At 33.2% G+C, this 13,918-nt stretch overlaps 1 protein-coding gene across 3 annotated transcripts in view; it reads left to right on the forward strand.

Annotated features, from left to right (window-relative positions):
* Positions 1-7,713, forward strand: part of LOC132725098 (receptor-type tyrosine-protein phosphatase epsilon-like) — a 103,158-nt gene extending 95,445 nt beyond the window's left edge. Inside the window, exons 22-28 of one of the 3 annotated variants that reach the window (XM_060710107.1) lie at positions 1,894-2,038; positions 2,897-2,970; positions 3,462-3,590; positions 5,056-5,187; positions 5,480-5,625; positions 6,917-7,052; positions 7,474-7,713. In XM_060710107.1, coding sequence (XP_060566090.1) covers positions 1,894-2,038; positions 2,897-2,970; positions 3,462-3,590; positions 5,056-5,187; positions 5,480-5,625; positions 6,917-7,052; positions 7,474-7,548 — 837 coding nt within the window. In that variant the 3' untranslated portion in view covers positions 7,549-7,713. Of the gene's footprint in view, positions 1-1,893; positions 2,039-2,896; positions 2,971-3,461; positions 3,591-5,055; positions 5,188-5,479; positions 5,626-6,381; positions 6,515-6,916; positions 7,053-7,473 lie in introns of those variants that run through there. The other 2 variants (XM_060710109.1, XM_060710108.1) reach the window with 2 other exon arrangements.
* The last annotated feature ends 6,205 nt before the right edge of the window (positions 7,714-13,918 follow it).

A 13,918-nucleotide genomic window follows, 5' to 3' on the forward strand; every position in this document is an offset into this window, starting at 1 on the left:
CATTTATATTGACTTGTCTGAGTATTGTCCTGTTTTGTCAAACTGTTATGTTGCTTTGTACGAGTTGATGTTATTCTGTCTTATTGTGCCAAAAAATTCATGCTGTCTTGTCTAAAACTGTTGTTATCCTGTCTAAAAACACACTTATTATGTGAAATACTAGTGTTGACATGCCAATACATTATGTTTGTTTGTGTAAACGTTATATTTTATTATGTCAAACAGTATTGTTGACTTGTCGAAAGATGGTATTGACATGTCTAAAACACGGCCTTATTTTCTCACCATTGCCATGCTGTTTTATCCAAACTTTATGCTAACCTGCCTACACACCGTCTTATTATGTGAAATAATGGTGGTATCTTTACAAATTATGGTCATTAACTGTTAAAACGCTATTTTAGTATGTCAAACTGTCACGCTATTATGTCCAAATACAGATTTAACTTGTCTAGATTCGTCTTATTATGTCAAACAGTAATATTATCTTGTCGAAACGTGGTGATGACCTGTCTAAAATCTTTTTGTCAAAGTGTCATTTTATTTTGTCAAGTTTCAGTGTTAATTAGACTAAACATCGTCCTTTTACGGCGAAGTATCTTTTTGTCCTTTTCAAATGTGGTGTTTACTTGTTAAAACACAGTATTATTATGTAAAACAGTGGCGTTGACTTGCCAATTTATTACGTTACATTGTCTAACTCCCGTCTTATTATGTCAGATAATCGTGTTATCCTGTCCAGATGCGATGTTGTCCAAATTTAGTATCACGTGACCAGAGCCCGTGAAAAGATAAAGCACAAAAGATAACGGGCGGTTTGACAAAATCAAACAGCGCGTTCTCAAGACAAAACTAAATTTGAACAAAATAACACAATTATTAGACATAATAAGACTGTTTTTGTTTTTTACAAGAAAACATCAAATTTTGACAATATAGCACTTCTGTTTTACATTATAAGAAAGAGTGATGACAAGTCATTACCACATTTCGACAAGATACCGCAATTTTTGGCATATTAAGACTGCTTTTTAACAAAATAGCATACAGTTTATCATAATAAGGCATGATTTAGTTCAGTCAACACCTAATTTCGGCAAGGTAATGCGAATATTTGATATAATAAGACAATTCAGTAGTAAACGTTGGCTAATTAACACTTCTGTTTGACACAATAAGACAATGTTAAGGCATTTAAACACCGTATTTTGACAAAATAACATAGCAGTTTTATGAAATAAAGCTGTGCTTTGACAAGTCAGCACCAAATTTCGACAAAAGAACACTACTGTTTCAAATGATCAGACAGTCTTTTGACAAAACAGCTCCACAATTTGACCAAATAGCGCGACTAGTTGACATAATATTACGCATTTCAGACAAGCCAAAACGTCAATTTGACATGATAACACTACTGTTTGAAATAAGTTAACAATGTTAAGACAAGTCAACATCACATTATGGCAACACTACACTAATGTCTAACATAAAAAGACGCTTTCTAGGCAAGATAAAAAGAAATGTAACAACATAAGGCAGCTATGGCGTTTCATAGGCGTCCGTGACAGAGTGGTTAAGGTCGATGACTTGAAACCACTTGCCGCTCATGGCTTTAGGTTCGAATCCAGCCAGAGACTTTATATTCTTTCATGTTAAGAAACTATTCACAAAGCTTACGGAACGTAGGTGGCTCTACTCAGGTATTCCCTCGTGTCTAAAATAATGCACGGGGGACATGGGGCCTTTTTCCAAGAGTTAAGGTGGAAAGTCGCTATAATTATGACGTCTACTGTGTTGGTGCGACATAACATCCAACAAAGAAAACACATACAAACAAACAAACAAACGCAAAAGAAAAAAAAGATTTATTCTCAAAGATTCATTTTTTTATAGAGCATAAATGATGACACTGACATAGACACTGAAACTGTAGAAGCATTATATAATAACACACAAGACCCTGTCGAAAAACAACGTAATTTAAGCGCATTTCGGGAGGAAAATATTCCAAAGTCAAGGGATATCACAATTGTACCAGGTAAAAAAAACCGTTGTATTGTGGCTTTTTAACCTATATGTTAGATTTGTTAATTGCTTTATTTGGCTTGGTAATTGCGAATATATTTTATTAATTGACATTATAAATGACGAATATAGTGTAAATTAAAGTGAATTGGTCTATGATGGAAGGTCAGTATGTATTACAATAATAATATTTTTATGCTGATGTTAATTGGTATCATAACAACACACCACGAAAGAATTATATGAGCCGCGTCATGACAAAACCAACGTAATGCGTTTGCGACCAGCATGGATCCAGACCAGCCTGCGCCTCCGCGCAGTCTGATCAGGATCCATGCTGTTCGCTTACAAACCCAATTACAAGTAGAGAAAATGATAGCGAACAGCATGGATCCTGATCAGACTGCGCGGATGCGCAAACTGGTCTGGATCCGTGCTGGTCGCAAACCCACTATGTTGGTTTTGTCATGGCACGGCTCAATATTATATTTACGTTGTTTGAAAGTGTGAGATACATGATCCTTTATTACATATATTTATATAACTGATTATAAATTACTCTTAAACAAAATATTATTATACATCATATAAAATTTTAATGTTTTTACTAAATCACTTAGAACTTTATAAAAAAAATTATTTTATTTTTTCAGAAAAAATATCTTATAATAGGATATCCAAATGATATAGTGCTACTGTTTTTATGCATATATTTGAAATACTTATGATAAATATGCGCATAGCAGACCAGTCTACTTTAATGTATTATTTTAATTTTATTGATAAATTAAATTTAACATAGCATGAAGAAATATAATAATAATTTATTTTACATGTAGAATTACAGAAATTACGATTTACATTTTTCTAGATGATTTACATCGTCCAATGTTAACACTGGCTGTGAAGGGTAGAAATGACTTCATTAATGCGGTTTTTGTTTCAGTAAGTATAAATAGAAAATAATATTATCAGAAAGAGTTTTTGGTTATTTTTGATTCAGAATAAAATATATTGCCATGGAGGTTTATTATTGGTGAGAATATATTATTGATTAATGAAGAACGCATTCTATAAGATTAGAGTTTTTGAACTAACATCTTTTCCAATGATATTAATCTACGTTTTTTTCTTTGCATATTATATCTGGTAACTATAAGTACTTTTTATTGTTTTTTTTGTATACAATTCTAAAACAAAGAATTAAAGCCTTATGAGTTCATATAATTGATTTGAAATGTACTGTTTGAGTATAATCTCTTTTATTAGTCATAGCATTACATTGGGGTTGTAAATGGTCAATGCGAACATGCAGTGTTTTTGTTGTTGTTGTTGTTGTTGTTGATGATGTTAAATATTCAGAAAAGTTTCGACATTCGTAGACTTTCGTCGTATTCATCCAACCATCATAACTTTACATTTACATTTCTTTACAGACCTATAGGAAAACGGATCGCATGATCTTAACGCAGTTTCCATTAAAAGATACAGTTGTTGACTTTGTTAGAATGATTTGGCAGCTGGATATAAAAACGTTGGTCTTACTAGAAGATACTGTTACTGCGGTAAGTTCAATGAGAGTAGTAAGTGCAGACACTGCGGTAAGTACTGTCACTGAGGTAAATACGGTAACTGTAGTAGTAAGTGCAGACACTGCGGTAAGTGCAATGAATACGTAACTGTAGTAGTAAGTGAAGACACTGCGGTAAGTGCGGTGAATACGGTAACTGTAGTAGTAAGTGCAGTTACTGCGGTAAGTACTGTCACTGAGGTAAATACGGTAACTGTAGTAGTAAGTGCAGACACTGCAGTAAGTGCGGTAAATACGGTAACTGTAGTAGTAAGTTAAGTTACTGCGGTAAGTGCGGTGAATACGGTAACTGTAGTAGTAAGTGCAGACACTGCGGTAAGTATTGTCACTGAGGTAAATACGGTAACTGTAGTAGTAAGTGCAGACACTGCGGTAAGTGCGGTAAATACGGTAAATGTAGTACTAAATGCAGACACTGCGGTAAGTGCGGTGAATACGATAGGTAACTGTAGTAGTAAGTGCAGACACTGCGGTGATGGCGGTGAGTACGGTAACTGTAGTAGTAAGTGCAGACACTGCGGTAAGTGCGGTGAATACGAAAGGTAACTGTAGTAATAAGTGCAGACACTGCGGTAAGTACGGTCACTGTGGTAAATACGGTAACTGTAGTAGTAAGTGCTCACACTGCGGTAAGTGCGATGAATACGGTAACTGTAGAAGTAAGTGCAGTCACTGCGGCAAAAACGGTAACTGTAGTAATAAGCGCAATCACTGCGGTAAATGCGTTAATTGCGGCACTGCAGTAATTGATGGTTATTAAGATTAGTACTGTAACTGTGATGATAAGTACATTTACTGCAGTAGGCATGGTTAGCTTATTGCAGTAAGTATAATCACTGCGGACAGTGCAGTCACTGAGAAGTATAGGGATACTATACCAGCTAAGACAGGAGTGATAAGTATTGTTATTACAATATGTACAGTTTCTGTAGTAAGTAAGATTTATGGTTTAAGATTCTATTACTAAGATGGATACCTGCTATGAACGGTCACTGCAGTAAGTACAGTTCGCGGTCAGTATGTTAACTGCGGTTAGTACAGTTTTGTAATGGTAATTAAGTACTGTCACTGCAGAACTGTGGTAAGTACTTAATTCTGCATTTCATATTGTTGTTTGGAAGTTTTGTTGAAAATAAAAAATACCGCCCCCCCCCTCGCTCTTTGACTTACTTAATTATAAAAGGATAACTGTGCGCTGTTATGAATCAATGCTAGTACTATGGTGTTTAGTGTCCATCGGGGTCATTCATACTTATATTCTCGTGCTTTGAATATATTTTAGCTAAAGCACATGTAATGGAACGTAGTTCACTGGCTTTTTCTGTGACCTTTCTTTTAGAATGTTGCTTTTTTCTTTAGAATCTAACCTTTAACAATATTGTTGCCGTCTGATAAATTTGTTTTGTATATTTTGCTGTGAAATATGTTATTCATTGTAGGAAGGCGTTTATTGGCCAACAACTGAGGTTCCAAGGGCAATCTCACCATTCAAGGTGATTCTCCTGAATGACGTCAGACATGAGTATTGTACAATTAGGACTATCAGATATTCTTTCCTTCAAAACGACAATGTACGTTTTTATCATATCGGTTTTATAAAAAAAATACCTTATAAATCTTGCATTTCATACTTTCATTAAGGTATAATATATGTTTTTTAATTGACATCATTTTATAGCTTACTTGTTTACGTTTGGAAAAAGTCGTTCGGAAAATAACTTAAAAGAAATTTTAAACACAAATTATCGTGTGTGAAACATTACCGAATATATTTGTAATTAGCTGGAACGTAGAACAAAAATACACTTTATGAGACAAGGTTAGTCATACATGATGTGTCTTTAAGAAATATATGTGTTGTAGGAACAGCAAAAGGATGTTAAAATGTTCCATTTTCGAGCATGGCCAAGTTTTGAAAAAACACCAGAGAGTACATCGTCATTTATTCAACTGATGTCCGAAATAGAGCGGATCGATGAGAAAAGTAGTCCGTTGGTTATACAATGCCTGTATGTATTCTTAACAAAATACATTGCATTTTTTCTAATAATAATTATAAGAATAATAAAAATAATAATGATAATAATGATGATGATGATAATCATGATATTAATAACCATAATCATAATAATAATACATGTAATGATGATGATGATGATGATGATGATGAGAATGATGATGATGATGATGATGATAATGATGATAATGATGATGATGATGATGATGATTAATACATATAATGATGATGATAATGATAATAATAATAATATAAAATTACCTGCATTTTATTGAAATATTTTCATACTTTTGGCAAAAAAGTGTCTGGTATATATTCCATTACTACAATGTGTTGATTCAACATTCATTGTGGCTCATCTCTGATGTATTGGAAGCTTAAGGCATACTTAAACCATTAACGAGTCTGCTCCCTGGTGCAAGCCAGTATTGATGCGTGGTTGTGACTCTGGTAGAGTTCAAACCGCCGATCACTGGGTTTGAGACACATCTAATAAGCAAATTCGTATTAGTAGGGATATAAATTCGTTTCCTTGTTTTCAATCCTTAGCGTTTTTTATCTTAACACCTTCTTAAAGCTTACTTGTTTACGTTTGGAAAAAATCGTTCGGAAAATAACTTATATAGATATTTTGTGAAATATTACCGAATATATTTATATATATTTACTGGAACGTAGAACAAAAATACACTTTATGAGACATGGTTAGTCATACATGATGTGTCTTTAAGATATACATGTGTTGTAGGAACAGCAAAAGGATGTTAAAATGTTCCACTTTCGAGCATGGCCAAGTTTTGAAAAGACACCAGAGAGTACATCGTCATTTATTCAACTGATGTCCGAAATAGAAGCGGATCGATGAGAAAAGTAGTCCGTTGGTTATAACAATGCCTGTATTATCTTAACAAATAACAATTGCATTTTTCTCTAATAATAATTATAAGAATAATAAAAATAATAATGATGATGATGATGATAATCATGATATTAATAACCATAATCATAATAATAATACATGTAATGATGATGATGATGATGATGAGAATGATGATGATGATGATGATGGTGATAATGACGTGGTGGTGATGATGATGATGATGATGATGATGATGATTAATACATATATGTCTTTTGAAAAAAAAATCAGTTTCTGCCTTGTTCAAACTCTAAAACGTTTATCTCGACATTTCGTTATCTCGATATTTTTGGACGGTCCCGATGAATTCGAGATAACGAGAGACTGAAGTGTTCTAATACAACTGAAGTGTTTTATAACACAGAGACGGTGCTGCAAAGAGTGGGCTGCTATGTCTTGTGCTCAGTGTTCTGGAAAGAATGAAAACGGACGGCGACATTGCGATTGCGGAAACTTTACGAATGATTCGACTTAGAAGAAAACAAATGATCGGCAATTTTGTGAGTCTGTTACAGCTTTGTCTTAACTTTATTTGCATTTTGTAAAATAACACACTACGTTAACATATAACAGTTATGTTATATTACAGACAAGTATTCTATAGTACAAATGAAGTTCTTAAACAAGTCAACGTTTATAAGAAGTTCTTTAAAGCTGAAAATTTTCTACAAGTGAGCGAATTATAACACAAGTGAAACTTTTTGACGGATTTCATAAAGTTTCACATAAATTGAAGAAAAGAAATCTCATTGTAAATATATAACATGATAAGTTTAACGTTCGAGTTAAAATGTCAAGGTCGTTAAAATGTCAAGGTCGTACGGGGTGCGTCCTGTGAATATTGCCTTTGCCTTGTTGATCTTTATTCTCGTGTTTCATGTCTTTTTCTATATTAAATTTTGTGTTTTTCTTTAATTTCAGGAGCAGTATAAGTTTTGCCATGAAATTGTGCGGTCATACATCGAGACACATGATGTATATGCAAATGTGCTGTAATCATGATAACTAAAAATAGACTACACTATAAACAATTCACTCCTTTTACCTAGTATGTGTTTGCATGAACGAAACATATCAATGAGAACTATTGACATATGAGCCGTGTCACGACAAAACCAACGTTATGCGTTTGCGACCAGCATCGATCCAGACCGGATGCACAGGCTGGTCTGGATCCATGCTGGTCGCAATCAGTTTCTCTACTTGTAATAGAGTTGGTAAGCGAACAGCATGGATCCTGATCAGACTGCGCGGATGCGCAGGCTGGTCTGGATCCATGCTGGTCGCAAACGCATTACGTTGGTTTTGTTGTGACGCGGCTCATGTGTATAAATATTATATTTATTATTTTCGTTAGGATCTTGACTCAATTTGAAATTCATTTGTATCTTCTTTGTAAATACTCGCTGTGATGTTAAATCATACTCTATTGATGTAAATAATTCACTGCTATCAAATTGTTATTATTTTTTTTTCATTTTGCATTGCATTGCAACGATTTTCTGTGGGTATGTTTATCTTTTGTTTCAAAGACAAACAAACACCCTAGAACATGCTTTACTTCTTTATTCACTCCTATAATGCGTAAAAGAAGCATCAAAGTAATGTATAACTTCCATGTGATAAGATATTTATATGAATTTTATTAGAAACGGTATTGATTATTCATTAATACGAATACTTTAATTTCATTTAAATAAAACAGGTTAAAAGCTTTTAACTCTGTTTTTTTATTTTTTTTATAATTGTACCTTTTTTCTTTATTTTTCAATAGAAGAAAAACAAAGCTTTATTATTCGTCTAAGAAACTTGCAAACATTCTACGTTGTATCACCGTCTGAACATTGTTCAAATACATGCTTATAATATATTTTTTATTCCTTTACAGCAGTTTTACAAATAATCTTTTATGTAAAGTTATATTTGCAGTTGATTTCCAAAGATTGGATGCTAAGCTATGTATGTTATGTGTGCCATATGTATTTTTGTCAATGTCATCAAATCTTAAATCAGACGAGACTGTTTGCTGTACTTTTTATTCTGTTATATATCTGTACAATTTGGTCTATTGTATTTCTTTAAGAAAGATTTCCATTAATGAATGTGTCAATGACAACATAATTATTTTATATATGCTATATCATGCCGAGTCAGACTTGGATAAAACATATCTTATCTTAGCAGATTCTATTTCCTGATATCTATCATTGCAATTATCACACCAGTTAACCCTTTACCTCAAATAGACGTGTTTTCTCGCCTTATAACCCCATCCCCTTTGAAGCCTCAAATACTGAAAAATGTCCTGTTTAGGCCCCAATCACTTGTTTTCCTTTCGGCGCCACCCCAATCGAAAAGATACATGAGGAGTGGGGGGGGGGGTTCAACGCAAAGAAACCTTTGGACTTGTGAGAGGCTAAAATGGCATCAGGTCGATCTGAATGTAACGTCTAACCAACACTGAAAAGCCTTTGACTTTATCTCCATCCATTGAGAAGTTGCAGCACTTTGAAATAAGTTTTGATGGAACAAATCAACGCAAAATAGTGATTTTTGGCAAATTTTAGATGTCTTCCGTTGTCATGGTAACTGAGCATGCCGTTACAATGGTTTTGGTCCAGTATTCATTTGTGCCAAGTTTGATCAGTAAAATGGTATTAAAGCATTTTTTTTTCATGTTATAGGAGGCGTTTCAATGAAAACAGTCATTTTATACAAAATGCTTCTGCGGTAATGGGTTATTACATCCTTTCATGGCATGCACGCTATTATTGCATGGGATATTATCAGCTAACGAAGGTACATGTAATACGAAACAACGTAGAGAAATCTTATTTGTGAAGAATAGGGAATCATGCCTTTGCAAAAAAGATACTTTATTGAGTACAATAGTGAATTATGTTGGGCGAGTGCACTGCGATTAAATCTATATTGGACGAAGCGCAAGCCGGATCTCATGTAGGTTTCCCAGCTATTTATAATTAATCATGCAGTAGAATCAGTATTGTACTCAACGATGTATAATGACATCTTTACTTATTTCGCACCGCCATTTTACATATTAATTCTATTACATCGAGTACTATAATGATTTTATGTTTGTTTTTTATTTGTTTGTTTTTGTTTTGTTTGTTTTTGTCTTGTTTTTGTTTGTTTGTTTGTTTTTTGTTGTTGTTGTTTTAATCTGAAATTATAAACAAGTGTAGAAGGAGAACAACAGTGATTTGATATTTATTTTTTGGACTCGAAAATGAAACGAGGCTAGATGGAATACAATAGTAATTTGATATGGAATTTTGACATGAAAAAAGGAAATGAGGCTACATTGATAAGACTTGACCAAGAACTTATTTACATTTGTAGATCACGTTCGTGGTGCAGACGCTAGAAGTTCATTTGTTACATTTTATATGTGTAAAATAAACTGTAAATAGTACAGACATCAGGTATAAAACGAATTGTTAAGGCTGCTCTTCCACACAAAACGGTTTAAAACATCAACATATTTGATAACAGATATCACATATGCATGGAAATAGAATTTGCAGTTTCCATGAGATACCTGTAACTGTAACCTTGCAGTTGTTATGTTTCACTTGACACATATAAAAACTCTTTTTATCATACCAGTTATAACATGTAGCGGGTAGGACAGCTTGGTGCAGTAGAACTTACTATATAAATGTTAGTTTTAAACCGGATCACCAAGATACCAGGCGGTCATACGATGTGCGCATCCTCAAAATAACATTTTTTCAACCGGTATTTTGAACAAAAACGAGTCATGTAAAATAATCGGAATAGATTTGAATTTTTATTTCTTTTGTAAATAAGTTACCTTACTTCTAGTTTAAATATTCCAAATGCCTTGACACAAGTATTACCTTTCTCGTCAGTATTTCACGTTGAATGCGATTTTGATTCTGGTAACTGCCTGAAAATTGAGAAATTGTCGATTAAACTGAAAGTTTCAGACAACTGAAAGTTAGTTTATTCATGAATATTTTTTCAATCTTCGTTCTTTTTACAGAAAATAGACATTATGATACTGCGTACACGCTAAAATATCAAGATACTGCGTACACAGTTATGTGTTATTGATTCTGCCTACACTTTCATCGAAGCAGTCTAAGTTCATAATGGGATCAAATGGATACATGTAACACTGGTCAACAAAAAAAAGTAATATCAAATTAAATAAATAAATACGCGGAATCAGAATTTTGAGGATGCGCGAGCATCGTATGACCCTCTTGAGATATGTTCTTCTTATTTTGTCTTTTTTATAGACATAATTTTTTATGATAAATTGTGTAGCAATCGATTGCAAGATAAAACAAGAGCGATCAGTGATCACATGTGTCGCCTCATGATGGCCAATTTCATGTTGGGACAAGTTTTGTGACATACGGACAGACAGACGGACAGTGCACAACTAGACTTGGTACTGATCATTCCTGTAAAGTTTGGATAAAATTGCATCAGTAGTTTATGAGGAGTAGTCTGGACAAGCTTTTGTGTATCTGGCAACACACAGAAAAAACACCTTTTTATCAAAGGACCATAACTCGGCCAAAAATCATTCAACCGGAAAACCCGTGAAATATGCGCAAGGACTTGAGCTACAGATCAATCCTGTAAAGTTTCATTGAAATTGCATTAGTGGTATAAGAGAAGTAGTCCGGACAAACTTTAAAAATAAAAATTATTAAAGGGCCATAACTCTGACAAAAATCATTGAACCGGAAAATGCTGACAACATGCACAACTAGCCTTGGTACTGATCATTTCTGTAAAGTTTGGATGAAATTGCACCAGTAGTTTATGAGGAGTAGTCCGGACAACTTTTGTGACGGGCGGACAAACGGATAGACAGACAGACGGACAGACAGACGGACAGATAGACGACGGATAAGTGATCCCTATATGTCGCCACGACTCCGTAGAGGCGACACAAAAACCTTACCAATTGTTCTATCGGTATATGTAATGTAGATGATTTGTTTAACTGTACAAACTAAATAAGTTTTAAATGCAAATTTAATATAAAGCATAATTTTCTAGATGAAAGACCTAAAGTTTGCATAGAAGGTTAAATTGTTTTGGTAGAGCTTTATTTTAGAGATATTTTAAACCAAAGATTCCACCCATATCTAAAGCAGCACGCCTCCAGGTTCATGCTAATGTTCATGAAAATTTGGAAAATGTATTTAACAGTATAATAATGTAAAGTTACCAAAAGAATGCAATTTACACTTTGTCAATGGCACATACAACCTATGTCAATTACTATAAAGAGGTCAAGATATGCAAAAATAGCCCTTACTGCGTTAGTAACACAGTAGAAATATGGTTATAAATACTGAAAATTTCGGTCATTAATCGCACATAACATGCAAATTATTACTAGATTTTTTATTCTTTATACATTTCCTAAAATCTTAGGTTTGATTTTATCGAAATAGTTTTACTCATCTGGAGGCGTGCAGCTTTAAAGCTTATTAAGTTTCCATATATAGTCTTTTAGACTTTCCACGTTATTGAAAGAGTGTTTTATGTCACATGTTAGAGGACGAGTATCATTTGTCATAGAATGCTGACTATGAATTAAGAAAAAAACTACTTCAGCATATGACCGGTATTATAGAGTACCGAGCATGCAAAACTCAACTGATTTTATAAACTCTGAAAATTATTATTGCCCAAGGCCTTTTTGGTTTATTGAATACAAGACACATATAATGCGAGATGTAGTTGAAATAAATATGTCAAATCATACTCTGTCATTTTATTTGAACAAAAATATATTTAACCACAAACAGACACGTGTTCTTTTGTTAACAAAATATGTTGTGGTGAAATTGTGAGTATAAATCCAACAATCTTATAATCTGAATTAGACGAACCAGGGCCATGTAGCGATCTTAACCTTTGATATTCTATATTTTTCAATCTAAACCTTTTTGGTATATTATTATTTCATGTAATTATCGATTTCAAGCGATATGGCAAATATAACATGCTTCTTTATACTAGGCAATCGTAAATGAGGTTTTCCTTGCCACGTGCATTTCCCAAATAAGTGCTAAAACCATATGCATAATGCAGATGTCGGGGAACGGGAAGAAAAGGGATACAATTCTTTCCATGTATATCCAGGGAGTATAGGCGAGGCCTAAAATAAGAAGTAGTCACAAAGTAGCGCTCCATTTTTAAAAGAAATATCGCAAGGGTATAGTGAAAAAGTTGGGTGATACAAAATGTTTTACTAAGATATGAAGCTTTTTTTCCTTGGATCATAAAAGAAAAACTGTATCATTTGTATTTCACTTTATTTCTATATGATAAACAAAATTTAAATGTGGTCTAGGTATGAAAAAGTAAAACAGAACCCTGGAAACTCTAAGCATCACAACACTTTATATTATACAATAACATACCATTGTTTATAAAATGCCATCAAATCAAGTTTTTACACAATCAACAGGCCAAAAATATTGCCTAAATGACAAAAAGAACCACTTCCACTGATGATTATCATTAATTTAAACCAGGAAAACACAATCATATCATTGTTTAACTTTTAAAATATAACAATGACATGAAATTTCACTATATGCATGTACTAAAGACTTATTTTTCCACAACATTTTCCAAGTGCTTACAAGCTTGCACACCACTGACCTTTCTCGCCGCCCTAATTATCTGAAATGGACTTGTCAATCTTCCAAACTGGATTAAAACATTCATCATTAATAGGGAAACTTTCGAATTTTGACTAAATTAAATAGCGAACAGTGTAGGACCATGATCAGACAGCACGGAGATAACCGACTGATCTTTGACTTGCACTGGTCACATGGGTCTAATCTGCGGGCTAAAGGTACAAACAATTACTATATCAAGCTTACTTAAATGTTAAGAAACAATTATGCACATATATATTACACTTTTCATCGAATAAATTAACACATTTATCATTGAACTGTCACATCATGGACAATAGCATTGGGCTTGTTTCGAAAATATTACAGGTTAAAAATAATTAAAGGTTAAGATTTGATAAAATATGTATCACAGCTACATGAAAATATAAAATTATACAACATATTTTAAATAAAAAAATATAATAATAATAATTTGCATTAGTCTTATGGATTAAATTGGTTATTTATTTTCTTTTAAATACGTTCAATGCCTCCATATAAGTTATTAATGTTTTAAAAAATAAAAACTTCAAACAGGGTGTTGACTGAAAAAGATCACTGAGTAGTAAACTTTTTAATGACAAAAGTGAACAATGTTTCTGAACATCCCATTATATAGCATCCCTCGTATAAGTAAGTATTTATAATACATTAATACA

The sequence above is a fragment of the Ruditapes philippinarum genome, unplaced genomic scaffold (assembly GCF_026571515.1).
Source record: "Ruditapes philippinarum isolate M1 unplaced genomic scaffold, ASM2657151v2 ctg705_1_1_1_1, whole genome shotgun sequence".
Lineage (NCBI taxonomy): Eukaryota > Metazoa > Mollusca > Bivalvia > Venerida > Veneridae > Ruditapes > Ruditapes philippinarum.